This window comes from Hemiscyllium ocellatum, chromosome 1, assembly GCF_020745735.1.
Source record: "Hemiscyllium ocellatum isolate sHemOce1 chromosome 1, sHemOce1.pat.X.cur, whole genome shotgun sequence".
Taxonomy (NCBI): domain Eukaryota; kingdom Metazoa; phylum Chordata; class Chondrichthyes; order Orectolobiformes; family Hemiscylliidae; genus Hemiscyllium; species Hemiscyllium ocellatum.
In genome coordinates, this window is record NC_083401.1 from 84,077,941 (window position 1) to 84,105,075 (window position 27,135).

At 40.9% G+C, this 27,135-nt stretch overlaps 1 protein-coding gene across 4 annotated transcripts in view; it reads right to left on the bottom strand.

Annotated features, from left to right (window-relative positions):
* The window catches only part of adamts6 (ADAM metallopeptidase with thrombospondin type 1 motif, 6), a 326,411-nt gene that overhangs the window by 75,826 nt on the left and 223,450 nt on the right, over positions 1 to 27,135 (bottom strand). For all 4 annotated transcript variants that reach the window (XM_060823800.1, XM_060823780.1, XM_060823790.1 and 1 more), the window contains 4 exons: positions 25,392 to 25,537; positions 18,378 to 18,441; positions 5,248 to 5,350; positions 2,048 to 2,181 (listed from right to left, as the gene is read on the bottom strand). In XM_060823800.1, the coding sequence (XP_060679783.1) occupies positions 2,048 to 2,181; positions 5,248 to 5,350; positions 18,378 to 18,441; positions 25,392 to 25,537 (447 nt within the window). The remainder of the gene's footprint in view (positions 1 to 2,047; positions 2,182 to 5,247; positions 5,351 to 18,377; positions 18,442 to 25,391; positions 25,538 to 27,135) is intronic.

Sequence of the window (27,135 nt, forward strand, 5' to 3'; positions counted from 1 at the left end):
GTCCCAGTGCTGTTTAAAACTGCCCTGCACAGCCACCTGCAGATTCATCACTGAACATAGCAGCCTCCCACTTGCAGCACTGAGATAGCATTGCATAGGAGCACTAGGACAGACGAGGACATCTACGGGACAAAGACGAAGGGAATGCACAAGGGAATACTTTATTTTCACTTATAATTTAGAATTATAATTAGATGCATTGTTTGATAAAAATATAATGAAGGGTTTCTGCTAATGGCTTCCAATGTAAGATTCTGGACAAGAGGGTGCTGCAACAGAACACTGCAAATGATAGGGGCACCTGGTAGCAATGGATGTGGAGACACTATCCTAAAGGAGCCAGTGTTTGAATAGGTGCTCACATCCAGCTCATCCAGAACAAAGGAATCCCAATGTCCCCTCCCTGCCTCGTCCTCTTACGCCAGAGGCTCTAGATCTACAGTCTCAATGTCTGTTGTAGCTTTTGTGTGGTTATAAATCCTATTATCTTCCCATGAAGATGTAGCAGTACTGTTCCCCAAATCCAGAAACTTACCACTTCACCATTAAAAATTCTCCATGCACTTTCACACATGTTCTAATAGCAAACATTACTCAAGATCACCTCCCCTGAAGGCTGAAAGGCTGGCCTTTAAATTGTACCAGTAGGGATGCTCGTCTCGGAAATAAATGCGCTCAACTTAGAGTGACAAGAGAATACATTCATGAGATGTGCAGCCCAGTGCATATAGAACAAGTGCGTCAAATCCACTGGAATGGCTGCTTGACAGCACAGGCTGGCCAGCTGGAATATATTCAGCACACGCACAGCATGCTCTCTCTTTCCAGCAATGGGGCACCATATAAGCTGCGCCAGACACAGCCGGAAGCATTACATACCTACTCAGAGGGCCTCTGGCTTCTGTAGCAAATGTTTCAGCCAATCACTTTTTATAATCAGGCTGTTAAAGGGCAACATTTATTCATGGACTGATTCACTAAAGCCATTCAGAGAGAGAGTAAAACACACAAACCATTACTTCTCCATCAAACAATTTACTAATAAGTAGCATGAGTGATACTGTATTTGTCTCTTTGCCAAATATAAATTGCAACAATAGATTTCTTTTCAATGGGGATCATGTTTAGAGGATATCAGTAACACAGCTCAACAGAAATGATCACTGAGTCACATAAGCTAAATTCTATCTCAATTGAAAAATTAACTTAAATCTCATTTCATCCATGATGATATAGCATAACTAGAGCTGTAGACCTTCTAAAGCATTGCCCTTAAATAGTGTAGGTGTCTGTTAGGTTAAGCACAGCTACCAAGACATCTAGAGTGAATCTTTCTCCCTGAAATACCTATCACAGTGTGTAAACAGGCATTTCACCCATTGAGTCCACATTGACCCTTCAAAGAGCAGCCCACCCAGACCCACCTTATCCCTTTAACCCTGCATTCCAATGGCTAATCCACCTCGCCTGCATATCCCTGGACACTGCAGGCAATTCAGCATGGCCAATCCACCAAACCCGGTGAAAGTGAAGACTGCAGATGCTGGAGATTAGAGTCAAGATTAGAGTGGTGCTAGAAAAGCATAGCAGATCAGTTGGCATCCGAGGAGCAGAAAAATCGATGTTTCAGGCAAAAGCCTTCCTCAGTCCTTCCTGCTCCTCGGATGCTGCCAATCTACCTAACCCCACATCTTTGGATTTTGGGAGGCAACAGGATCACCCACAAGAAACCCACACAGACAGGGAGAGAATGTGCATGGATGGAGGCAAACACAGGTCCCTAGCACTTTGAGGCAACAGTGCTAACCACTGTGCCATTCCCACTATGTAATAGTTGTTAGGGTACAATACTTGAGTATTGCTGGAAAAAGACATGCCATTGAAGCACTTTGTGTTTTACTCATCAGGACAGAATCGCAAGAATATCAAATCTTGAAGAGAATAACAGTTTATACTTTATGAGAGAAATGTGCTGTTGGTTGGAAAGGGGACTCTTAAGAAAATATGTTACAAATTCCGAATTATTTGACAATAGAGTATGTACAACCTTGCATTCTCCATTAATACAGATGTCCAGTGAGTCTGCATGGCAACGAGTTCCATCAATAACTGCAGGGGACCGTTCAGTGTAAAAATTATACCCTTCAGCCAAGCAGTTTAAAGCACATGGCTTAACGCCACCTGTTGAATGAGAATAAGAGTATTTAAATATAAAGCAGATTAGTACAATGTACTAATGTACTAATGTTCTCTACATGAAAAAAACTCAAAAGGTCACATTTCATACCGGATTATTCTGCTTTAGTCTTCTGAGCAACCATGCATTCCATAAAATCAGAAAAATAAACATTAGTCGAACTTTTCCAAAAATCAGCTCAGTGTCAATTTCAGGGAGTTTCAGGACAGGTTCTCTTTATGAGCTCTAGCATGTTTTCTCAACCAATTCACCTTGCTCATCTCAATATGTATGTGCCATTCTCGCAATATCTTGCACTCATCACCAGCAGAGGTACTCAGCAGTGCTGGGAACTTCATGATAATCACCACCAGCACCATATTTAAAGTCCAGGTCAATCACTGCCAGCCATGAAAAGCTCTGAACTGTACATACGATGGGAGGAAAATGAAAAAGGAAAGCTCCTGAGGGCAGATAAGTGGCACAGCTCATATTTTATTGGAAACAGAGTCTCATATTCATAAATGTATTACTTCATTATATCATCACGTTTGATTGATTTTCGTTCTAACTGCAGCTCTATGAATGAAGCTACATGGGCTAACTTGACACAGAGCAGTTCTCTCAATCCTACTGAGATACTGAGAGGCCTGGATAGAATGGACATGGTAGGAGAGACTAGGACCTGAGTGCATAGCCTCAGAGTGAAGGGATGACTCTTCAGAACTGACATGAGGTGGAATTTCTTCAGCTGGACAGCAGTGAATATATGGGACTTATTTCCACAAAGGGTTGTACAGGCCAAGTCATTGAGTGCATTTAAGACTAAAATAGATAGGTTTTTGTTTGAGATCAAGGCTTATGGAGAGAAGGCAGGAGAATGGGGTTGAGAAGCATATCAACCATGATCAAATGGTGGACTAGACTCCAAGGGTTGAATGGCCTAATCCTGCTCCTATGTTCTATGGTCTTACGGTACCATGTGGCTGACTGACTGTATTCAAGCCTCTGGACTGATATCAAATGCTGCCTTTAATTGAACATGCAGCATTCTTTTGACAGACAACAGTCCTCCTTGGCTTAGACTTTCAAGGCATGAACACTTTATTGAAGCATGAGCAGTATAATTGTGATGTAAGCTGATGCAACATGCTGGAGATGTGACAATGACATGGCACAGTTTTGTACGACAACACGTCTGCCCCCTTGACTGTTCAGTGCTGGTAACTGGGGCAAGAATTTAACTTCTAAATGGGAAGTCAGTTAGCTTAGTTGGTTGGTTTGCAATGCAGAGTGACATTGACAGCATATGTTCAATTCCCACACCAGCCGCGGTTATTACCATGAAGGTTCAGTCTTCTTGACCTTGCCCTTTGTTTGAGACATGGCGACCATCAGGTTAAAGTTGTCACCAGATGTCTCTGTCTAAGGCCAGTACAGTCCTCTGGTCCTCTGAGAACTACAACAATTACTACTATAATGCCAAAAGGCAAAGCAAGATAGAAGTTGGGTGAACCTGTAATTTCTGAATGAAGTAACAAAGGGCAAAATGGCAAAGTGGGGTAAAGATGTTGAGAACATCCAAGTAGTCACAAATGGTCTGACCCTTAAAGGAGTCAGCCAAGACTCCTGAGATGTACCCTGTTTCAATCCATGTCATGAGCTCCTGTCGCTGTGTGCAAGCTGCCAGGCAACAGCAGTACAAGGAAAGATGTTGATGTTCAGCACTGAAGTGGAGAACTGTACCCTGTGTCCTAAATGAGTCAGAATTGCTCATAATGATGTGTCTAGACTAGTGCATGTGCATTACCAAAATCTGTGGACAAAAGATGCAGATGGTCACTACTCATGGAGCTGTGATGTTGAAGATTGCTTGCTAAGATGCAGGCTTAGAGGAGCAAGCAGTGAGTTCAACTTGCCAGATAATTGCTCTTTCATATCAGGAATTGTCACCATATAGTTTCTGTCTTCTGTGTGGGAGAATAGCAAACTGCAAATAAATGAGGTGAAAATAAGTAATAATGAGATGTTAGAGTATGCATATGGTCCTCTTGACACTCACCAGCGCAAGTCTTATCTTGTCGATCAAACTTTGGATGGAAAATCAGACTTGTTTTCTCAATGTTAGGAATCTCTATTTTCTGATCTCGCTGTATTTTCCCAAGAGACTCGCCATTATCCATATCATTCAGGGGCAGATGGGAAAATAGAGCTCATTGTTATTAATCTGGTATTCCCCCACCTCAACTGAAGCTCCTGCCTGATATAACGGTACAGCCTTACTGGTAATGGTAGCATCCCATTATGATATCCAAGTTTCTATTGACCACAGGCAGGTATGGACAACCTTTTAGTAACTAACTTTCAGTAGAGGGAGGAGACCAAATGGTTGAGGTCAACAATGAGGAAGACAAGGCACAGTGAGAGACAATTTGTCCTCTACTGCCTGATCCCCATTTCTGATGTCACCCATCATTCATAAACATGCATTTCCCATTAGTTGCTAATGTGTGGAGATCATGGACTGTTTGATGAGTGTTTTCAGTTACATATTAGTTTTATAAATATTGAAGGGGAGTGAAAAATTCAAAGCAAATTAATCACATTATCATATATTGTATAATCATAATTGCATAAGTGTTGTCTGTGCATCTCAATATTGCTTCCATGAGTTCTGGACATTAGATTCCTCTAAAAAAGGAAGAATAAATCAGAAAAAGAGTCACATCTAATTATTTATGTACATGCCCTGGGGACAGTTATATAATACTGCCAGAGAGATGCCTACCCATCTCAAATAGCTTGACAGTTCAATAGTCAAGGGGAATGCAGAAGGAGAAAAAGGAGAAATAGTAAAATAATTGGCAAATGGTTGAGGCAGATACATTTAGATAGGTGCATGGGATGGAAAGGGTTTAGAGGGATATGGACCAAATGTAGGCAATTGGAACTAGCTGAGTGGGCACCATGGTCAGCATTGACCAGTTTGGGCTGAAGGGCCTGTTTCCGTGCTGTACTATTCTATTACATTATGACTCTAAATAAAAGTAAGGAGACAGAAGCATACTAACCTCCAGTGTATGGCTTCCAGTTGTAATACTTTCCACGAAAAGGTAAATTATCAAAGTCTGCACATTGCTTTTCACGAAAGTCACGAGATCCTGTTGGGCATGGCTAAATGGAATTGGGGGCAGAGATTATACTTTTTTTGCTGAATTTGAAGAAATATATTACTTATTACATTTTCCTGAGGCCAATTTCTTTTCCAAAAAAAGCAATATTTTCAAAGTCAAATATGAAAGAGATTGAAAGCTAAATGCAATCAAATAAAAAATAAATTTTAAAAACTCCCATTCTAAATATATGTCATATTTAAGTTTGTGGGTGCAGGTGACTTTGACTTTTCTAGGTGCAGCTACAAAGCCTGAGCTAGCAAAGTGGTATCAATGTGCTACTACTGTGATTGAAATTCCAGCTGGTCGCTTCAGCATTATCATTTGGGTGCAATGAGTTAATGCTCGAACTTGCAATGCCAAAAAGACAAGACTATAAGCTATTTTCTTTTTTGCAAGACAATAGGAGTTGTGTCAATAAAAATTCCAACATGGTGAGTTAATTGCTGAGTACATAATATCATTTACCACAACAGTATTTACCTTTTAGTTTTTATTTCATTAACGATCAACCAAGAATACTACAGCCAATCACAGCTGGCAATCAAAATTAACAAATACATTTAAATGTTTAAAAAATGCAACCGTGTTTCTGTAGCATTAGTTAATGTGCAAATGGAGCAACAAAAGTCAATTCTTATGTTCTTGAATGCTCAATTATTTTAAAGTTTGCTTCTTGCAAAAAAACAATTGGCCTTTAGCTTATGATTATAGCTATGTATTTATAATATTTACATACAGCATGTTTGGAAATATTGCACTGGATTCATAATAGTCCCAAAATTGTAATTTTATTAAAATGTGGGTGTACTGTATCTTTAAGAGAGTTAAAAACGAGCAAAACTACCTGACACAGCATCAAGTGTTCTGAATAAGGTAACAATGTAACACTTGGTAGCAACAGCTAGATTATTTGGGTTGCCTGGAGACGACAAAACAAATTCAAATTCGGCCAATCAGTTTAAATTATACCCCAAAAAATACCAAACTCCAATGCAGTTTGAATTTAGTATATTGACAATTTTAAAAGCCAATGACACAATCCAATGCTTTGGAGGTGTAAGACCAGGAAAAATTGAACAGTTGAGAGGGAACTGCCAAGCCACTAACATGTACAGACTGCCCCAAAAAAACCTCTCTTGAAGGTACCTTTATTAATCAGTGACCTGTGAAACAGAAATCCCTCAGAAAAAGAAAAGAAGACAAAGGAAGATACAAAAATAAGATTCAACATCTGGCTGGTTTTGAAATTTGAGTTTTTGGTAAATCCTAATTGGGGTTTTTTATCGGACTAGTATTGTAGAAGGGGAAGGTAAAAGATAGGTTCGAGAAAGGAGTTGTAAATCGTTGCTAGTTAATTATTCTTTGTTATACTTTCAGAAATAAAGTTGTTAATTTTTACTTTAAATAGTGATCTTTTGGCCTCTCAAATTTTCACGGGTTACCGCACGGAGTAAATCTTTTCTGTGTTGCAGGTTTAAATTAGCCGGGGGTGGGGGGGTTTACAGTAAACAGGTCCCTATCTGTTAAAATCATAGAGGTGACTTCGCTAAATAACAAAATTACAGGATTGTTTCATTGCTGAAGGAGGCCGTTCAGCCCAGCATGTGTGCACCAGATCTCTGAGTCTTTTATGTTACAGCCAATCTGATGTCTTTTCTCTATTACAATATTATTTCTATTTAAAAAAACAATCCTTGCATAACTCAATTAAACTGCCTCCACCAAAGTTCCAGGCAGTGCATTCCATATCCTAGCTTCTTGCTGTGTAGGTTTTTTTCTTGTCTTACATTTGCTTGTTTTGCAAAACATTACAAAACTATGCTCCCATGTTCTCAAACTGTTTATAAGTTTGAACAGTTTCTCCTCATCCACTCTGACCAAAAACTTACAATAAAATCTCTTCTCAGCCTTCTCCTTTAAAGGAAACCAGTTTCAAATTCTCTAATCTTTCCTCAGAACTGAAGTGGAACCATTCTTGTATAACTCTTCCACAGTATCCCCAATGCATTCACATTCTTCCTTCAGTGTGCCATCCAGACTGGGCACAATGCTCCAGCTGAGGACCATCCAGTGATTTATATAAGTTCATCAAACCTCCCTGCTCTTGGATTCCATGCTGTTATTTATGAAACCTAGAAAACTGTAAGTTTTATTAATTGCTCTCTTTAAATGTCCTGCCACCTTTAATAAACGTGTACATATATACCCAGCTCTCTCTGCTCCTGCATTCCCATTAGAATAGCATGCTTTAATTTATATTTTGTAACAAAGAATCATCACTTCACAATTCACCACAATGAAGTTCACATCCCAATTACCTGCCCAATGTATCAAGTGGGTGTCCTTTTGAAGTTTTAAACTATCCTCCGCATAGTGTATAACGCTCCCACATTTTGCTTCATCTGTAAATTTTGAAATTGGCTCCTGCACATGAAATTCCCCCTAATAAAAGTCCTCAATTTAAAGCTATGTTCCCTTGTGTTAGCCTTCACCATCAGAGGAAAAAGGCCCTCACTATCCACCCTATCTAACCCTCTGATTATCTGATTAAGTCACCTCTCAACCTTCTTCTCTCCACCGAAAACAGCCTCAGTTCCCTTGTAAATCCTTCCTTCTGTACCAGGCAACATCTTAGTAAATCTCCTCTGAACCCTTTCCAAAGCTTCCACATCCTTCTTATAATGTGGTGACCAGAACTGAGTGCAATACTCCAAGTGCAGCTTTATCAGTGTCTTGTACAGCTGAAGCATGATCTTGTAGCTCCGAAACTCAATCCCCCTATCAATAAACATCCAACATACCATATGCCTTCTTAACAACCCTATCAACCTGAGTGGCAACTTTCAGGAATTTATGGACCAGGAGACCAAGATCTCTCTGTTCATCTACACTGCCAAGAATTTTACCAGTAGCCCAGTACTCTGCATTCCTGTTACTTCTTCCAAAGTCAACTACCTCAGACTTTTCTGCATTAAATTTCATTTGCCTCTTCTCAGCTCTGCATCTTATCTATGGCCCTCTGTAACTCACAACATCCTTCGGCACTATCCACAACTCTGCTTACCTTAGTGTCATCTACAAACTTACTAACCCATACTTCTCACCTATATCCAGACCATTTATAAAAATGACAACAGCAGTGGCCCCAAAACAGATCCTTGTGACACACCACTGGTAACTGAGCTTCAGGATGAACAGTTTCCATCTACCACCACCCTTTGTTTTCTTTCAGCTAGCCAATTTCTGATCCAAACCACTAAATCACCTTCAATCCTGAAACTCCGTAGTGTATGCAATAACCCATCGTGTGAAATCTTATCAAATGCCTTACTGAAGTCCAAATGCACCACATCCACTGCTTTACCTTCATCCACTTGTCTTGTCACCTTCTCGAAGAACTCAATAAGGTTAGTGAGGTATGACCTATCCTTCACAAAACCGTGTTGACTATCCCTAATCAAATTATTTCTTTCCTGATGATTATAAATCCTATCTCTTATAACTTTTCCAACACCTTACCCACAATCGAAGTAAAGCTCACTGACCTATAATTACCAGGGTTGCCATGAAGTCCTTTCTTAAATAAGGGAACAACCGCTTGCTATCCTCCAGTCTTCTGGCACTATTCCTGTCGACAATGATGACGTAAAGATCGAATCCAAAGGCTCTGCAATCTTCTCCCTGGCTTCCCAAAGAATCTGAGGATAAATCCCATCTGGCCAAAAGGTCCTATCTATTTTCCGATCTTCCAAAATTGCTAAAACCTCCTCTTTGTCAACCTCAAACCCATCTAATCTTGTAGCCTGTATCTCCATATTACCACTAACATTGCCCTTTTCCAGTGTGAATACTGACGAAAAGTATTCATTAAGTGCATCCCCATGTCTTCAGATTACACGGACAACTTACCACTACTATTTTTGATTGGCCATAATTTTACTGTAATCAGTATTTTATTCCTGATATACCGTAGGGTTTCCTTGATCCTATCCACCAACACCTTCTCATGTCCCCTCTTGGCTCTTCTTAGCCCTCTCTTTAGATCTTTTGTGGCTAACTTATAACTCTCAAGACCCCTAACTGAGTCTTCATGCCTCATCCTCACATAAATCTTCTTCCTCTTGACAAGAGCTTTAACTTCTTTAGTAAACCTTGGCTCCCCCTCTTGACAACTACCACCCTACCTGATGGGTATGTACTTATCGAGGACACGCAGTAGCTGTTCCTTGAATAAGCTCCACATTTCAAGTGTGTCCATCCCCTGCAGTCTCCTTCCCTATCCAATGCATTTAAGAAGGGCAACAGGGATAATCCAGGAAATTGTACGCCTTATATCAGTAGAGTAGGAAAATAATTGTGGAAGATTCTTCATGACAGGATTTACTCACGTTTGGAAAAGAATGAACTTATTAGAGATTGTCAGCATTGCTTTGTACAGGGGAGGTCTGGTCTCACAAATTTTACTGAGTTTTTTGATGAAGTCACAAAGATGACTGCTGAGGGTAGGGCAGTGGATGTTTTCTACGTGGACAAGGTCTCTCATGGTAGGCTGATCCAGAAGATTAAGTCACATGGGATCCATAGTAAATTGGCAAGATGGAATAAAATAATTACTTGGGCAGAAAGGCAGATGGAGGGTGTTTTTCTGACTGGAGATCTGTGACTAATGGTGTTCCACAAGAATCAGTGATGGGACCTCTGTTATTTTTATTACATATAAATGATTTAGATAAAAATGTAGGTGGTGGTCTGATTAGTAAGTTTGGAGACAATGAGAATTGGTGGAGTGGTGGATCGTGAGGAAGAATATCAAAGGATGCAGTAAGATATAGATCATTTGGAAGGTTGGCTGCTGAAAAGGCAGATGGTGTTTAACCTAAACAATCGTAAGGTGATGCATTTTAGGAGGTCAAATGCAGGAGGATAATTTACAGTTATTGCCAGGACCTGAATAGCATTGTTATACAGAGGGATCATGGAATCCAAGTCCATAGCTCGCTGAAAGTGGCAACTAAAGTGGATAAAGTGATAAAGAAGGTGTATGGCATGCTTGCCTTCATTGGTCAGGCCACTGAGTATAAAGCTTGGCAAGTCATGTTGCAACTGTAAAAAAATTTAAGAAGGCCACACTTGGGGTATTGTGTGCAGGTTTGGTCACCACACTATAGAAGAAGGTGGAGGCTTTGGAGAGAGTGCAAAGGAGGTTTACCAGGATGTTTCCTGGGTTGGAGTGTATTAGCTATAAGGAGAGGTCAGACTAACTTGGATTGTCTTCACTTGCGCTTTGGAGGCTGAGGAGCGATCTGATAGAAGTCTGTAAAATTATGAGAGGCATGGATAGGGTGGATAATCAGAGTTTCTACCCGGGTGGAAATATCAAATATTAGGGGGCATAGGTTTAAGATGAGAGGGGGAGAGTTGAAAAGAGTTGTGGGAGGCACATTTTTACACAGAGGGTGGTTGGTGCCTGGAACACGCTGGCGGGGAGGTGGTAGAATCAGAAACAATAGCAATGTTTAAGAGGCATTTGGGCAGATACATTTTCAGACAGGGAATAGAGAGATATGGACTATGTACATGCAGATGGCATCATGGTTGGCATGGATATGGTGGGCAAAAGGCCTTTTTTGCGCTGTGCTATTTGATGTTCAATATTCTCTGTTCTACACTAATCCCATTTACTTGCAATTGGTCCATAGCTTATAACGCCCTGACATTTTAAACGCTCATCCAGATGTTTCTTAAATATTGTGAGAATACCTGCCTCCATCACCCTCTCTGGCAGCACATTCCATATTTCCAACACCTTCTGAGTGAAAAATTGTTCTCTCAGATCTCCTCCAAACCATTTATTCCTTACATTAAACATATGCTCTCTGATTTCAGACATGTCTGCCAGAAGGAAAACATTGTGTCATAATTTTGTACATCTCAATCAGATTCCCTTCTCAGCCTTTTCTGCTCCATGAAAACAAACCCAGCCTATCCAGCTTCTCTTCATAACTGACACTGTTCATCTTAGGCAACATCCTGGTGAATTCCTTCCGCAGTCATGTCTTTCCAATACAAACACATTAATTGTTGGGAAAACTCAGCAGGTCTGGCAGCATCCATGAAGAGAAAGTAGAAGGGTCACTGGACCTGAAACATTAACTCTGATTGCTCACCACAGAATCTGCCAGACCTGCTGAAATTCCAGCAATTTCAGTTTTTTTTTCTGATTTCCAGCATTGCAGTTCTTTGGTTTTTTTCTATCCTTCTGATAGTCTGGCAATCGGAATTGTACATAGTATTCCACCTGTGGCCTAATCAATATTTTGTAAGGATTTCCTTGCTTCTGTATGCTATATCCTGGTTAATGAAGGCAAGCACCCCGTATGCCTTCTTCACTAACACCATAAACCTGTGTTACACCTTTAGAGATTTATGGACTTACACACCATAATCCATTTGTTCATCTGTACTCCTAAGGGGCCTACCATTTATGATGTATATTCATATGTTTTTAGACCTCAATTTACAAGCAGATTAATATCAGTCTGCAGCCTGAGACCATTCTCCTGACTATCAACAACACCATCAATTTTCATGTCATCTGCAAACTTACTAATTATACTTCTTGAGAAGTACTGTCACTATTCTTTGAGATGGATTTTCCACATCAGCTTGCAGCATAGGTGTACTAACATCAGAAGGCATGAAGATCTGAAACCAACTCCAAAGGTGTAGCCATGTGCTTAGGATGCCTTAGTTCTGACTACCAAAGCAAATCTTCTTTACCCAGATCCTCAAACGAAAGGATGACAAAGGAAACATTTCAAAGACTCCCTGAAAAATTCCCTCAAGAAGTGCAACATAGATGTCAATGCATAGAAGATTCAGAAGAAACTGATTTGGAGGAAACTTCTTGTATGAAGACCAGTTGTTGGCAAGAGGTAGTTCGGAAAAGGAAGCAGAGAAAGGAATGCCAATGAGCTCAAGGCCAATGACTAATTCCACCTCCTCCCAGAAACACCTGACAGAAGTCTGGTCAGGGGATATGCAGCTCTTGGATTAGGCTCACCAGCCATACAAGAACCCACAGAACCCATCAGCAATGATACAGAATTTCCTCGATAGACAATCATACTCGTTAGCGAGTGATTGTGTCATCAACTGTACTTCTGGTGCGTTATGACATGAAGATTTGAATTAAGGTCAGAAGTGTTGCTTTTGGCCCAACAGGCATGCTCTGCCATTCACTAAGACTGTGGATGATCTGCTTCTGTCTCAAATTCTACATTCCCTCTACTTTACTGACAATGTGTCATTCTCCTGCCTAACACTAGCAAATCTGTCTTTGCCTTAAAAATATTTAATGATCCACATCCACCACCTGGACAAAGTTCCAAATTACGAGATTCCACTGGAAAGACTCAAGCCACATTAGCTCATCTAGAAGCAGTTCAGTGCACTAACTCACTTTATTTGTGATCGGCCTGGGCCACCAGTTGACTCCCAAAATCACAGGTTGACCAGGCGATTCACCTTGAGATCCTGAAATGCAGGAAATTCTAATGTACAGATTCCCACCTTCACTTATGACAATGGTTATGTTTGTTATCGGCTGAAGTTCCACCCCGAAAATAACACCTGGATATATCAGTGCAGGCACTCCGTGTATCCAGCTGTTGTCCGAAATGTTAGCAACCTTCTGCCAAAGTTGCAGCGGGTGTATGCTAAAATGCTTAAGGAATTTTGAAATTATGCATTTGGATTTTGGAGTCCCCTCTCCTTTTTTATATATTCTCTGTTAGTGATCTGAACCAGTTACAGTCACTTTTTAAATCAATAAATTGTCTTAACAGATGCCTAGGGACTGTTGGGCTCCAATGAGAAAACACTCAGTCTGCTCAGGAATTTACCCTCCCCCGACGTAGTGATTTTCAAAGTACTTTTTCAAACATTACACTGTCAATCTACTGGCACTGGTAATAAATTTACAACAAGTCACATTCACAAAAATATTGCCTTCCTACTAATATGACTGCTTCCATGGCTCAAGGTTAGAGCTGAAAAGTCAAAGTGAGTTGTCAACATTTCACAATTGACAAGACATGGCTTTTGTGAAAGTCTTGTTTCTTACAATAAATTATCTAAGCAGAAAGAAAGCTTGCAGCTCAGTTCATTGTAACTGTTGACCTTCACTGTTCAAAATGAGTATGCACTATAGAAACTAACAGCTTTCTCTATGAGGTGTTTGCAGAATAATTGATGCAATCCCTCGACAAGAAACTACAATAAATTATCAAGCCTTAGCATCCAATGCTAAATTTCCACTTCAGATGGAATTTATCTGTTTTATTTCACAGTGGGCAGGATTTCTTGGATGGCACTGTTTCTGGCCCACTAGTCGAAGAGTCTGTGAGGAATGTTTCAACCACAGAACTGACATCTTGACAGATCTAATGCACGAACAATGTACAGGAGAAGCTCAAGAAGGCCATCTTGAGAACTTTCAAGACATAGGTTCCAGTTCCATGTGATCTACTATCAGCTATCACTAATGATGCAGTCTAGCTATTAGCAGATAGTTACAAATGCCATATACCACAGGGAATGTATCCTGGCCAATCACAGCAGACCCACAGCCATTTAATGTTCTCTTGCCTGGAGACAGCACTTCCGCTCCACTTTCACAACAAAAGTTCTGCCTTATACAGTTGCTATTTAACCTGGATTGATCAGCAGCTCTGAGATCTCAGTTAATTAGCACTGGCCAGGACAGGAGTGCAAAGCTTTGTGATATGGAGGGTGTGGTGCAGTGGGGACACAAGCCAAGCTTACATTCCATTTTAAAAGCTGCACAAAACATGTTCCACCCCATTGAAATCTAATGGCCTCAAAAATTATGTTTTACATAGCACTCAGCTGATAGCACCACTGTCAATCCTCTCTGGCCTGTGCCAGCAGCTGTGCAAATGTCATTAGTATAATGAAATGGCCTCTAACGTTGTTTCAAAGTTCAGATTTATCTGGCCTGATCCAATTCACAAATATTGAAATAATTTAGAAGAATTTGCTTTGCCATTGTCGACCTCTGGTCAGTCGAAACAAATCCAGCAGCAAGGTTTTGATCACAGGTGTTACAGACATACCTGACATTTCTCAGGAATTTCAGAATTGCCTCCTTTCCTCTGATGTAACCTGCTATGCTGCAAATCCATTACTCACAGTTCACAGAGTGGCATTTTAATTTTCAAATAGGTTTGGGAAACATTGAGGGGGAGGAACATTCCACAGGTAGGGGTGTCCTTTTACAGTGGATCCTGACAATCCCTTGGTTTCTATTATCATCAGTTGTGATGATTTGAAAACACGGTTCAAAAGACACAGTCTAAATGATAAATCACAATTTGAGTTCTCCAGAAGTCTTTCATTCTTTCAAGCTGAACTAGGCTGTCTACAAACTTGATGCTGGACTTTATCCTGAGGTGAACTTCTAACTACATATCCACACCATTAGTAAAAGTATTGATTTCCATCTGCATAATATCACCATTGTCTTGAAGGCTATGACTTTGCAAATAAATAAATTACTGCTTAAATTTGGCAGGGGTTTATGACTCAACGGCACTTTAAGATAGTGAGTTGCTGACTCTCATCACCCTCTGGATGTAACATTTCATCTCAACTCTCCTCGTATGACCTGTGTGGCGCTATGACTATGCTAAAGAGGATTAGGTCTAGCTACTCAAGACTGGGTATCCATGAAGCAATGTGGGCAGAATTGTATTCCACCACAGTTGTACTCTGTTTACAGCATTATGGCCTCGCATATCCCCCATTCAACCATTACCATCAAGCCAGGGATTAATCCTGATTCAATGGAGACTTATAGAGGGGATTCTCAAAGCAGCACCAGGCATACATAAAAATGATGTGTCACCCTTTGAGCATCTCTTCTGTCTATATATTTTGACTTCTTGTAAGATTTCATTGTCCTTCATCTGATGTCTATACTGACATTGTTCTTCTCTATTGTAAAGACCGTAGCAAGGAATTCATTGAGGACTGTGTCCATGTCTTCTGGGTAATCACATGGATGACTTCTATGGCTCCTAATGAGACTATTCTTCTCTAGTTATTCTCTTCTGTGCTCTCTTTGCTTTCGTAATTTCTTTTTAAGCTCCCTCTGCACTTTTTATACTTCTATTGAGACTTTGCCCCACTGAGCCCTTAACATCTACAATGAGCCTTTCCTCCTTTTTGAATCATAACTTCATGTCCCTTGATATCCAGCATTCCCTGGCCTTGGTCCCACATTTTCCCTTTACAGGAAATATTTTCCCTGCACTCTCACTATTTCCTTTGTGAATGCCTCCTGTTGCCCTGACAGTTTCATTTACAACTTAATTTAGCTGCTCCCAGTCTATTTGGACCACATTGATTCTTAACCTTGGTAAAATTAGCCTTATCCTTTTACATAATTATCCTTCATCTGACTGAATTACGGTCACTATCTCCAAAATGCTCTACTACTTATATACCCTTCACCTATCCGGTCTCACTTCCAAATACTGATTCCAGAACTTTCCCAATCCTTGCTGGTCTTTTCTTTAATGTATTGGATCCCATTTAAGGATTTCCTCCCTTTTCTACCTTGCACACTAAGATAATCCTGGTTGATATTTAAATTGTTAAAACCCCTGTTTAACTACTGAGTGCTATTACTGCCTTAGCATTCTTACACTTCCCTGTAACTACACTTGTGGGCGGTACGGTGGCACAGTGGTTAGCACTGCTGCCTCACAGCGCCTGAGACCCGGGTTCAATTCCCGACTCAGGCGACTGACTGTGTGGAGTTTGCACATTCTCCCCGTGTCTGCATGCTCTGGGTGCTCCGGTTTCCTCCCACAGTCCAAAGATGTGCAGGTCAGGTGAATTGGCCAAGCTAAATTGCCCATAGTGTTAGGTAAGGGGTAAATGTAGGGGTATGGGTGGGTTGCGCTTCGGTGGGTCAGTGTGGACTTGTTGGGCCGAAGGGCCTGTTTCCACACTGTAAGTAATCTAATCTAATCTAATTTGTTCCTCTATCTCCCTCTGAATGTTGGGGGCCCATAATGCATTTCCTACAGTGAATTTACCTATCTTGTACCCATTCTAGCTCATCTAATAATCCTTTAACCTTTGTTGAGCTGCCAGTCCTGCCCTTACTTGAGTCAAGTTTTGGTTATTGTTTTGATATGATATCCCCACTTGTCTAACTGTGCCCTCTGCCCATTTGTTTTATTCATCATGCTCCTTGCATTAAATTTAGTCTTGCTAAACTCATTTCTTTCTTACCTAGTCTAAGTTTTCTCTGTTTTACAGTATCACTTACTTGCATGCTAACTACTAATTTCATCTCAGCTTCTCTCCCCTCTGAACTACTTGTCAGAGTACCATGCCCCACTACCAATCTGGTTTAAAATTTCTTAACAGAATTCACTAACCTCCCTGTGAGGATGCCAATTCTTTTCCTGTTCAGATGTAACAGATCCAACTTGTATAGGTCCCATCTGCCATATAAATGGTCCCAATGCCTCAGGAACCTAAACCCCTCTGTTCTGCATCATTTGTCCAGCTACGTATTAATCTGCTCTATCCTTGAGTTCATATACTCAATACTTTTTGGCATGGTAAATAATCCAAAGATTACTGAATTTGAAGTCCTGCTTTTGAATTTCCTAACTAATTCCCTAATAGAATCAGAGATTTACAGGATGGAAAAAAATATATTCAGTCCATCACACGCATACCAGTTACTGAACACACAAATCCAATTCAAATCTACTCTAATCCAATTTTTTAACATTCGGCCCATAACCTTGTATGCTATGATGTTTCAAATGCTCATCTAAATTCTTCTTAAATGTCTTAGGCATCAAATTCCAGCTCAGCGTCATCCACTTTGCGAAAACAATTGTTCCTCAAATCACCTCTAGACTTTCTACTAGGTACTGTTCTCCTGGTTATTGACCCTTCCAAGGCATGTTTCTCCCAATCTATGCCCCTTATAACTTTGTACATTTCAATGAGATCCCCCTCAGTATTCTCTGATCTGGGGAAAAAAATCTCAGACTATCAGGTCTCTCTTCATAGGTGAATTGCTCCAGCACTGGTAATATCCTGGTTAATCTCTTTAACATCCTCTGTGGTGAAATTGCAATCTTCCTATAATGAGGTGATCAGAAATGCACACAGTTCTGAAGCCTAACTAACATTAGACACAGCTACATCAGAGTCTCCTTACTTGGGACCGCATTTTTCTTTCATCCCATGTCATTGATCATGTTCCTCCTCCCCCTTCACAATGCCCCAGAGCTATTCCATGATGTCCTTGACCCTAGCACCCAGGAGACAACATACCATCTCGGAGTCATGTTTATGGCTGCAGAAGTGCCTGACCACTCTCCTCATTAATGAGTCTCCCACTGCGACTGCCCTTCCACACTTCGTCCTCCCTCTTCTAAGTAGCTGGCCCACCCAGTAACTGGTTCTATCTGGAGGGAATGAAGCCTGGGAGTAGACCATCTCATGAAAACTAGCCGCTGGGTAAAGTTTGAAGCTGGGCCTTTTGACTGGGAAAAAAAAACTAAAGAGTTATAGAGGAAAACATTTTCTGGAATGTTCTAAATAAAAAAACAAAGTAAATACAAATTGTTAATGTTGCTGAAAGAGTAAAAAGAAAAGTCATTTGTATTGAAAATCTAAAAGTTAAAAAGTAAATCCTGGAAATACATAACAGGTGAGCTAACATCTAAAAGTTAAATGTGGGTTACTGTTCAAAGGGTGGTCTTCTTCAGAAGAAATTTGAAGTAAGAGTCCTATGGGAAGCATTAAAAGTATCTTTCTCATGCAGGTTATGGCTGCAGCTGTACATTTCCAGAACTTTCTATATTTAATTGTGAACAGTTGTTTTCTCTGGAGGATTTTACAATTGTAAAAGTAAACTACATGTTCATCCATTACCACTGCCAGTAACATTTAAAGGTTTCACTTACGTCAGTGTTACAGGATCGATAACGCTTTCTCTCTCCAAGGCAGTACTTCCCACCACCAGAAGGCCTATTTTACAAGTTGAAAGAAATAATGATTAAAGAAATAGCATTCCATTTTGTCACATAAGTCTCGAGAGATTAACAACTTTCAAATGAAACTGTGCTCAGTATATCACGGCCAGAGTAAAAATGTCTGAACAATCACTTATAATACATTGAAAAGTTAGGCAGTATTTCAACACCCTTGTTAGCAGTAGCAGCACATTACTCATAGCTAGAAGGGTACGTAAATTAAAAGTTGTTTAGGAACAAACTGTTTTTATTTTACAAAATAGATATAAGGATGATTTATTAAAAACAAAAATTTGATAACATTTTGCATTGACTATCTAAAGGATATTCTTTTAAGTCCAGAAAACTAATAAATAAAAAAGCATTATCAAACAAAGCTCATAACTTCTGACACTTTCATCCCAGTGAAAAATACCTCATTGATGTTCTGCTGAATACAGAAAACTTAGTCAGGGAGACTTACCTGGTCCACTTGAGGGACAGCCCAGTTTTTAAGCAGGGCCAGCAGACTAAGCATTAAACAGATACCATGGGCCAGGTACCTCTGGGGAAGCTGGAGTAGAAGTACCACTCCTCTTAATCCCACAAAGGTAAAGAAGTACTAACTTCTATACCCTTCTTTAGCTGTAGCAGATACAAATCAGTGTACTTGGAACATTGTCTGCCCAGTTAAATTGTAAAATAGCATCTGTGTCCTATATTCCTACCATAATGTGATGATTTAAGTATTGCAGTTAGTGATCCATTTGCTTCTAGTAGCTGCATGTTTTGAGGACTTTAGCAAAATGTTGATGAGCGCAACAATTAAGATGATTTTGGAAATCTCTCTTGATAATTCAAGGGGCTCAAAATGTCTTCCAGGTTCTATTTCACATTGTGTAAGAAGGCTAACTTTCAACTTACGTGGAGATATAAAAATGCTGTGTTGTATCCGTCACCCATTATGTGCCCTCTCAATTTTACACCCTTGTCAGAGTTTGGAATTAGCTTCCCCATCCCCCTCACAACCAAAATCTCTACATGTCACTTTCTTGTGTTCACTTTTTCTCACTCTATTGCCTCCAGATTTTAGTGTTTCAATGTTTGCACTTTCTTGTTGCAATCTTAGGAGTATATAACTGCTTTGAGAATTTCCCATAGGATGGCATCCAAACATTACTGAATTTGGAAAGGTCATAGAATCCACTATTTCAGCAACATGGTGACAAAATTAGCCCATAAAAGGCAAAACAAGCGGAGTCCATCAGTGAATGACCAATAGAGAAAAAAAACAATAATTTAAACAGAAAACTATTTAACTATTTTTAAGTTTAGACAGTGCAGCTGGATGCACTAAATTAGAGATGTTATAAATATTGTACTATAAATATTAGAATGGAAATGGAAGTCATTTCGCCCATGCCAGCCAGCTCTTTGCTTGAGTAACTCAGCTGGTGTCCCTTCCCTGTAATCCTACAAGTTTTCTCTCTTCTCATGTTATTTGATTGTTTGAAACTCTTGGTTGAATTTCCCACAGCCACACTCACAGGCAGTACATTCCAGATCTTTATCACTGCATCTAATAGATCTACCTCATATCACCTTCAATATTTATCCTTTCACCAATCAGAAAAGTTTCCTTCTATCTTGTGTGCCTTGATCACTGACAGTTTTGAACACCTCCATCAAGTCTGCTCGAAACCTTCTCTTCTGAAAGAAGTCCACAGTTATCTGGCACATGCCTACTTTGAATTGTTCATAAAATAAATTGAGTTTTGGCAGAGCTTCTCCTCTTACTACAGAAGAAATGGCACAATCAACATCCACGTCATTTTTCCTGGGTTTCTGTGATTCTTCCACCATGCCGATATTAACCGTATGGCACAACCGTCCAATAATTTCTCACTCTGCATTCCTTCCACTTTTATTTCTCTTAAGATTTTTGATTATGTACCAACAGTTGAAAAGTGTGGCACTGGAAAATCACAACAGGTCAGGCAGCATCCGAGGAGCAGGAGAGTCGACATTTCGGACATAAGCCCTTCCTCAGGAATGTGGGGAGGGGGAAGGGGCTGAGTGATAAATTGGAGGATGGGGGTGGATGGTGTAGCTGGGAAGGCAATAGGTAGATGCAGTTGGGAGGTGATAGTGATAGGTCAGCGGGATGGGTGGAGTGAATAGATGGGAAGAAAGATGGACAGGTAGGACAGTTCAAGAGGACGGTGCCGAGTTGAAGCGTTGGATCTGGGGTGAGCTGGGGGGTGGGGGCAGTGGAAGGAGAGATAACAAAACTACTGAAGATTACATTCATGATGTGGTTGGAGGGTCTCAAGTCACTAACATCGATTTCACCAGTTTCCTTCCCATCTATCCACTCCACCCTTCCCTCTGACCTATCACTATCACTCCCCAACTGCATCTACCTGTCACCTTCCCAGCTAACGTCTCCCCATTTATATCTCAGATCCCCTCCCCTTCCCCGCACCCCCCTTCCCCCCACATTCCTAATGAAGGGCTTATGCCCGAAATGTTGTCTCTCCTGCTCTTCGGATGCTGCCTGACCTGCTGTGCTTTACCGATGCCACACGTTTTGATTCTGATCTCCAGCAGCTGCAGTCCTCACTTTCTGTTAGTCTTATGTATCAGAAGGTTTGGTAATTTTGTCCTTCTTAGCTAAAGAATAAATTCTGCCCTGTACCCCAGTCACTAACATACAAAATAGCTGTTCTTTATTTTTGAAGTAGGATAATGCTTAATTTATTCATGGGCAGAGCACAAATCTATTTCTAACAGACCCCCAATAGTCTGGGAAAATTTAGTCACAGGGTGAACAATCAGACAAAGTTTGCTCCCATGCATTTCATGGAAGGAAATGATGAAGAGCTGCTCCTCCAATCAGAGACTGTGTCTTCCTTGGGTTTGCTCCCTCACGGCCTACAGGAAAAAAAGGTTGCCTGTGTTTGGAGGAACAGTGAGCAGTTAGCTAAGTAAGGAGTGGAAGTGAAGGTGTGGTGGACTTTACTGAGGTTAAGGAGCCAACTTTAGCCAGTTCAGCCTGCCAGGTTGAGTGTGGGGCTTGGCACTGCAAGATGGTATGGGAAATAAGAGGTTGCCTTTAGGAGTTGGGGGGAGAAGGATGCTGGGAAGAGCATTGAGTAAGAAGGAGACTGCGCAATTGGTATTGGACAGAAGGAGGCTGCAAGAGAAAGTGAAGGGAAGCTGCAAAGGAAAGAGAACTGTTACAAACCTGACGCCAAAAGTGGACAGTATTCAGCTAACTGAGATCCAAGAAAATCTTAAATCACCAGGATAACAAAATACTTGCTAGTGACTGTGTCCATTCAGGAACTTGGAAAAAATGTGGTTGCATTAATGCTGTAATGAACACCGTGCCAATGGTTCAATAAAGTTCTGAGATGGAGTAAAACTGGTTAGTAACTGCCTAGTTAAAATATTCCAAGTTTATGAATACACAGTAAAAGTGCACTAGTTGAGAACTCACCAATCTGGAAGGTATGTTTAGAGTGCTGTTTTGATTGTGTAGATGTGTGTATCAGTTATTGTTAAAAATGCTCTTCATGCTAGTTTATGACTGTTATCTTGTACCAATTTAATTACTCTGGTGTCTAGGAAATAAACATTTTCCTGTTATGTTGTGGCTTTAAGTTTGAAGAAGAGTTGATAAGTATTGAATGCAATGATGAATTATTTAAATTCCTCTTCTGTGTGAGTCAAAATACCCTGTATGTGAATACAAATATAAGAGGTACTTTCAGATTAGATTACTTACAGTGCGGAAACAGGCCCTTTGGCCCAACAAGTCCACACCAACCTGCAACCCACGCCCCTTCATTTACCCCTTCACCTAACACTCTGGGCAATTTAGCGTGGCCAATCCACCTAACCTGTATATTTTTTGGATTGTGGGAGGAAACCCACACAGTCATGAGGAGAATGCACAAACTCCACACAGAGAGTCGCCTGAGGCGGGAATTGAACCTGGGTCTCTAGCACTGTGAGGCAGCAGTGCTAACCACTGTGCCGCCTATGTACTGTTACTATATGACTGTGTTTGACTAGACCCTCTCAAAATATTTTATGAAGGTAACCTCAACCCTATGTTTTTCTTATTTTAAAGGCAAATGTGAAGTACTATTTTCCAGATGCAATGCGACTGCTCAAACTACTCGACGTTAAGCAAAAACACAATTTATTTGAACACTATAGTTAAAATACAAACAAAAGAAAGAAGAACTTAGAATAAATTAATTCTGTTGGAAAACTTAATCGATAATAGATACATTAACTTTATGACGTGCCAAAAGGATCAGTGCTGGGTCCACTGCTTTTTGTCATTTTTATAAATGATTTGAATGTGAACATAGGCAATACAGTTCGTAAGGTTGCAGATTAGAGGTGTAGTGGAGGGCTCTGGCCCGAAACGTCGAATTTCCTGTTCCTTGGATGCTGCCTAACCTGCTGTGCTTTAACCAGCAACACATTTTCAACAGTGAAGAAGGTTACCTGAGAGTACAGTGGATCTTGATCAGATGGGCCAGTGAGCTGAGGAGTGGGAGATGGAGTTTAATTTAGATAAATATGAGGAGCTGCATTTTGAAAAGGCAAATCAGAGCTGGACTTATGCAATTAGTGGTAAGGTCCTAGGGAGTGTTGCTGAACAAAGAGACCTTGGAGTGCAGGTTCATAGTTCTTTGAAAGTAGAGTGGCAGTTAGATAGGATAGTGAAGAAGGCATTTGGTATGCTTTCGTTTATTGGTCAGAGCATTGAGTATCAGAGTTGGGAGCTGCAAATGTGTTGCTGGTCAAAGCACAGCAGGTCAGGCAGCATCTCAGGAATAGAGAATTCGACGTTTCGAGCATAAGCCCTTCTACTATCAGAGTTGGGAGGTCATGTTGCAGCTGTACAGGACATTGGTTAGGCTACTGTTGGAATATTGTATGTAATTCTGGTCTCCTTTCTATCAGAAGGATGTTGTGAACCTTGAAAGGGTTCAGAAAAGATTTACAAGGATGCTGCCAGGGTTGGAGGATTTGAGCTATAGGGAGAGGCTGAATAGGCTGGGACTGTTTTCCCTGGAGCATCGGAGGCTGAGGGGTGACCTTGTAGAAGTGTATAAAATCATGAGGGGGAATGGATAGGATAAATGGACAAGTTATTTTCCCTAGAATGGGGGAGTCCAAAACTAGATGGCATAGGTTTAGGGTGAGAGGAAAAATTTAAAAGTGACCTAAGGGGCAACCTTTTCACACATAGGGTGATGCATGGATGGAATGAACTGGCAGAGGATGTGATGGAGGCTGGTACAAATACAGCATTTAAAAGGCATCTGGATGGGTATATGAATGGGAAGCATTTAGAGAGATATGGGCCAAGTGCTGGAAAATGGGACTAGATTAGGTTAGGATATTCGGTTGGCATGAATGAGTTGGACCAAAGGGTCTGATTCCATGCTGTACATCTCTATGACTCTATAACTGTGCCAATACAATAACACTCCACAAACACATCCCTTAGCAAAAAGACAAATTCAGAAACAGATTCTCACATGCAGTTGTCTCATTCAGAAGGGAAAAAATAATCAAGAAAACATTCAGAGAGAATAGCAGTCAGAAGACATTTACTAAAGCTGCCTACTCTGTTGAAACCCCAACAGTTTCTGATGCTACATAAAAACCAAAACCCAGAGATCCTGATCTGTGAGGGCTGGCCACACCCATTCAGGTTGTGAAACAAAATCCCCAAGGACTCACATGCTGTTTACTGAAGTGGTTTTGTAGATTGCTTAGTGCCTCTGCTTTGCAACCTTTCTTAAAAAAAACACAACAAAATAACCTCTTAAAGCCACAGCACCATCATACTCATGAGAATAAGAAGTATCCCCCCAAAAAACAAAAGAAGCATCAGAAAATATCTCACGAATACTTTTCAGAAAAGCAAAAAATATTTTGACCCCTGAAGCTGGAAAATTGAAGATCAATTTTCTGGGAGAGACAGCTGTACTTCATGTTAGTCATCACTCACTGGTGTGAGTTTAATTTATTGCAACTGGTAGGAACCACCTCCAAACTGGATGAATAGTCTTAACCTCAACCTTTTCCATTTGACCACAAAATCCTCAAATTGTTACATTACAGAAGAAGACCATTGAGCCTGTCTTGTCTATGCTAGCTTTCCATATGAACAAGGCACCAACATCATTCTCACATCCTGTAATATTGAGCAAGCTTCCTTTTCAGATAACTGTCAAATTCTCTCTTTAATCCCTTGATTGAACCTGCCTCCATCACACTTTTTACAGCAACTTTCAGATTTTAAGCCATTTGTTGCAGGTAATGCTTCTCCTCATGTTTCCATTGCTCTTGTTTACAAATGAGTTGCTGCCGTCTCATTCTTCATCCTTCATTAGGTGGGAACAGCACGTCCTTATCTATCCCACTGAGACCCCTCATGAGTTTGGATATCTCTACCAAATCTCCCCTCCGTGTTCTCTTCTCCAAGGAAAACAGTCCTATCATATAAGAACCTAAGAACTAGGTACAGGAATAGGCAATACAGTCCCTGGAGTCTGCTCCATCATTTAATGCTACACATAATAAAGCAGCTGGCTGAATTGGCACCACATCACCACTTTAAAAATCATTCTCTTCATAATGCTATTGTTAAGGAATTACTGAGGCACACTTAAATTGATCTTGTAATTTGCTTCACTGTTAGAAGTAGTGGGCATTCAGCACACTATCCAGGTCATACTGTTTATCTATTGTCTGTGACCATAGCCATGTGATTAACAGTATTATTTGCAGTTATCGAATACTAACATTCATGTATTTAACATAATTTTTCCATTGCAACCTTCTGATCCAATTTCTAGAAAACATACAAAACTGAGTTATTGGGTTCTTGTCAAATATATCTTTTTGCTCTGGCTTACTTTAGTTACTTACGCTGGACTGTCACAGTGCCTCAGAGATGAGGAGACTCCTCCCCCACATGTTCTACTGCATTCTCCCCATATAGACCAAGGTCCCCAGCCTCCATCTATACTCTGAGGCCAGGTACCAAAAGGGACACATTCACCTTGATAACACCACTGTAAGAGACCAGAAATGCAAAATTAGTTATTCAACAGAGAAGGGTGTGACCAGTCTGAGACATTAGAAGTAATAAATTATAGCGATCAGGATCCTATCCTAACAAAATGTATATTTATGTGTTAACTACAAATCATTTTTGCTGAAATATTATCACCAAGGTGTGAAATTTTGCAAATGTGGATGATTTGCCTTAGTTTAAAGAGCCCTGTTAGACCCAGATTGAACTTCTACGTAATAGGGATGGGTTACAAATAGATCTGCTAAACCTTTCCATCTAGAAGCACAATGGCAGCAGATTCATGGCAACACCTTCAAGATCCCCTCCAAGCCATGTACCGTCCTGACTTGGAATTATATTGCCATGCCCTCACTGTCGCTGGGACAAAATCCTGAAATTCCCTCCCTAAGGGCATTGTGGATAAATATTGGACTGTAATGGTTCAAGTAGGCAACTCATCACCACCTTCTCAAGGGCAATTAGGCCTAGGCAATCAGTGAGTCTCTCTCTCTCTCTCTCTCACTGCAACCGCCAGGCCATCTCCTCTGCTCTGAAGTTTTTCAGCCATGTCCTAAAGCAGACTTGCTCCTACAGCTACATCTTACACCTGTCCACCTTCCTTCCCACCTCTCCGCTCCACCCTACTCTCTGCCCTATCACCATTACCCCCACCTCCATCTACCTATTGCACTCTCAGCTGCCTTCCCCCCAGCCCCACCCCCCTCCCACTTATCTCACCACCCTCTCGGCTCACAGCCTCATTTCTGATGAAGGGCTTACGCCCGAAGCGTCGACTCTCTTCCTCCCTGGATGCTGCCTGACATGCCAGGCTTTTCCAGCACCACACTCTCAACTCTAGGCAATAAATTTGCCCACATTCCGGTGAGCAAATATGTAAAAAAAACTCAGAAGCAGACTGTAGACAGCCACAGTGTGGGCAAATGCCAAGCTAAGCTGGTTAAAAAGCCTGCTGCAGTTCTCTGGGTCAACTGTCCAGTTATTTCAGAAGATGTTATGCCCTCTAGTCTTCACTCCTCGCACTTCTGCATCCATCACCTACCCATCACCTATGCCCCTGAGATTCTCCGCAGACCCTATGCTACTTCCACGTCGACCTATCCAGTAATCTCTATGGGAAAACTTCAGCAGCCACAGGGGTATGGAAAAGAAAATCCAGCAATCTTATACAGCTCCCATTCGCACACATTTGATTAGATTAGATTAGACTTAGATTAGACTTACAGTGTGGAAACAGGCCCTTCGGCCCAACAAGTCCACACCGACCCGCCGAAGCGCAACCCACCCATACCCCTACATTTACCCCTTACCTAACACTATGGGCAATTTAGCATGGCCAATTCACCTGACCCGCACATCTTTGTGACTGTGGGAGGAAACCGGAGCACCCGGAGGAAACCCACGCAGACACGTGGAGAACGTGCAAACTCCACACAGTCAGTCGCCTGAGTCGGGAATTGAACCCGGGTCTACAGGCGCTGTGAGGCAGCAGTGCTAACCACTGTGCCACCGTGCCGCCCACTAATTGTATAAATAACATTCATTCATGAAACCCATTAAATGCCCTCAAGTAGTTAA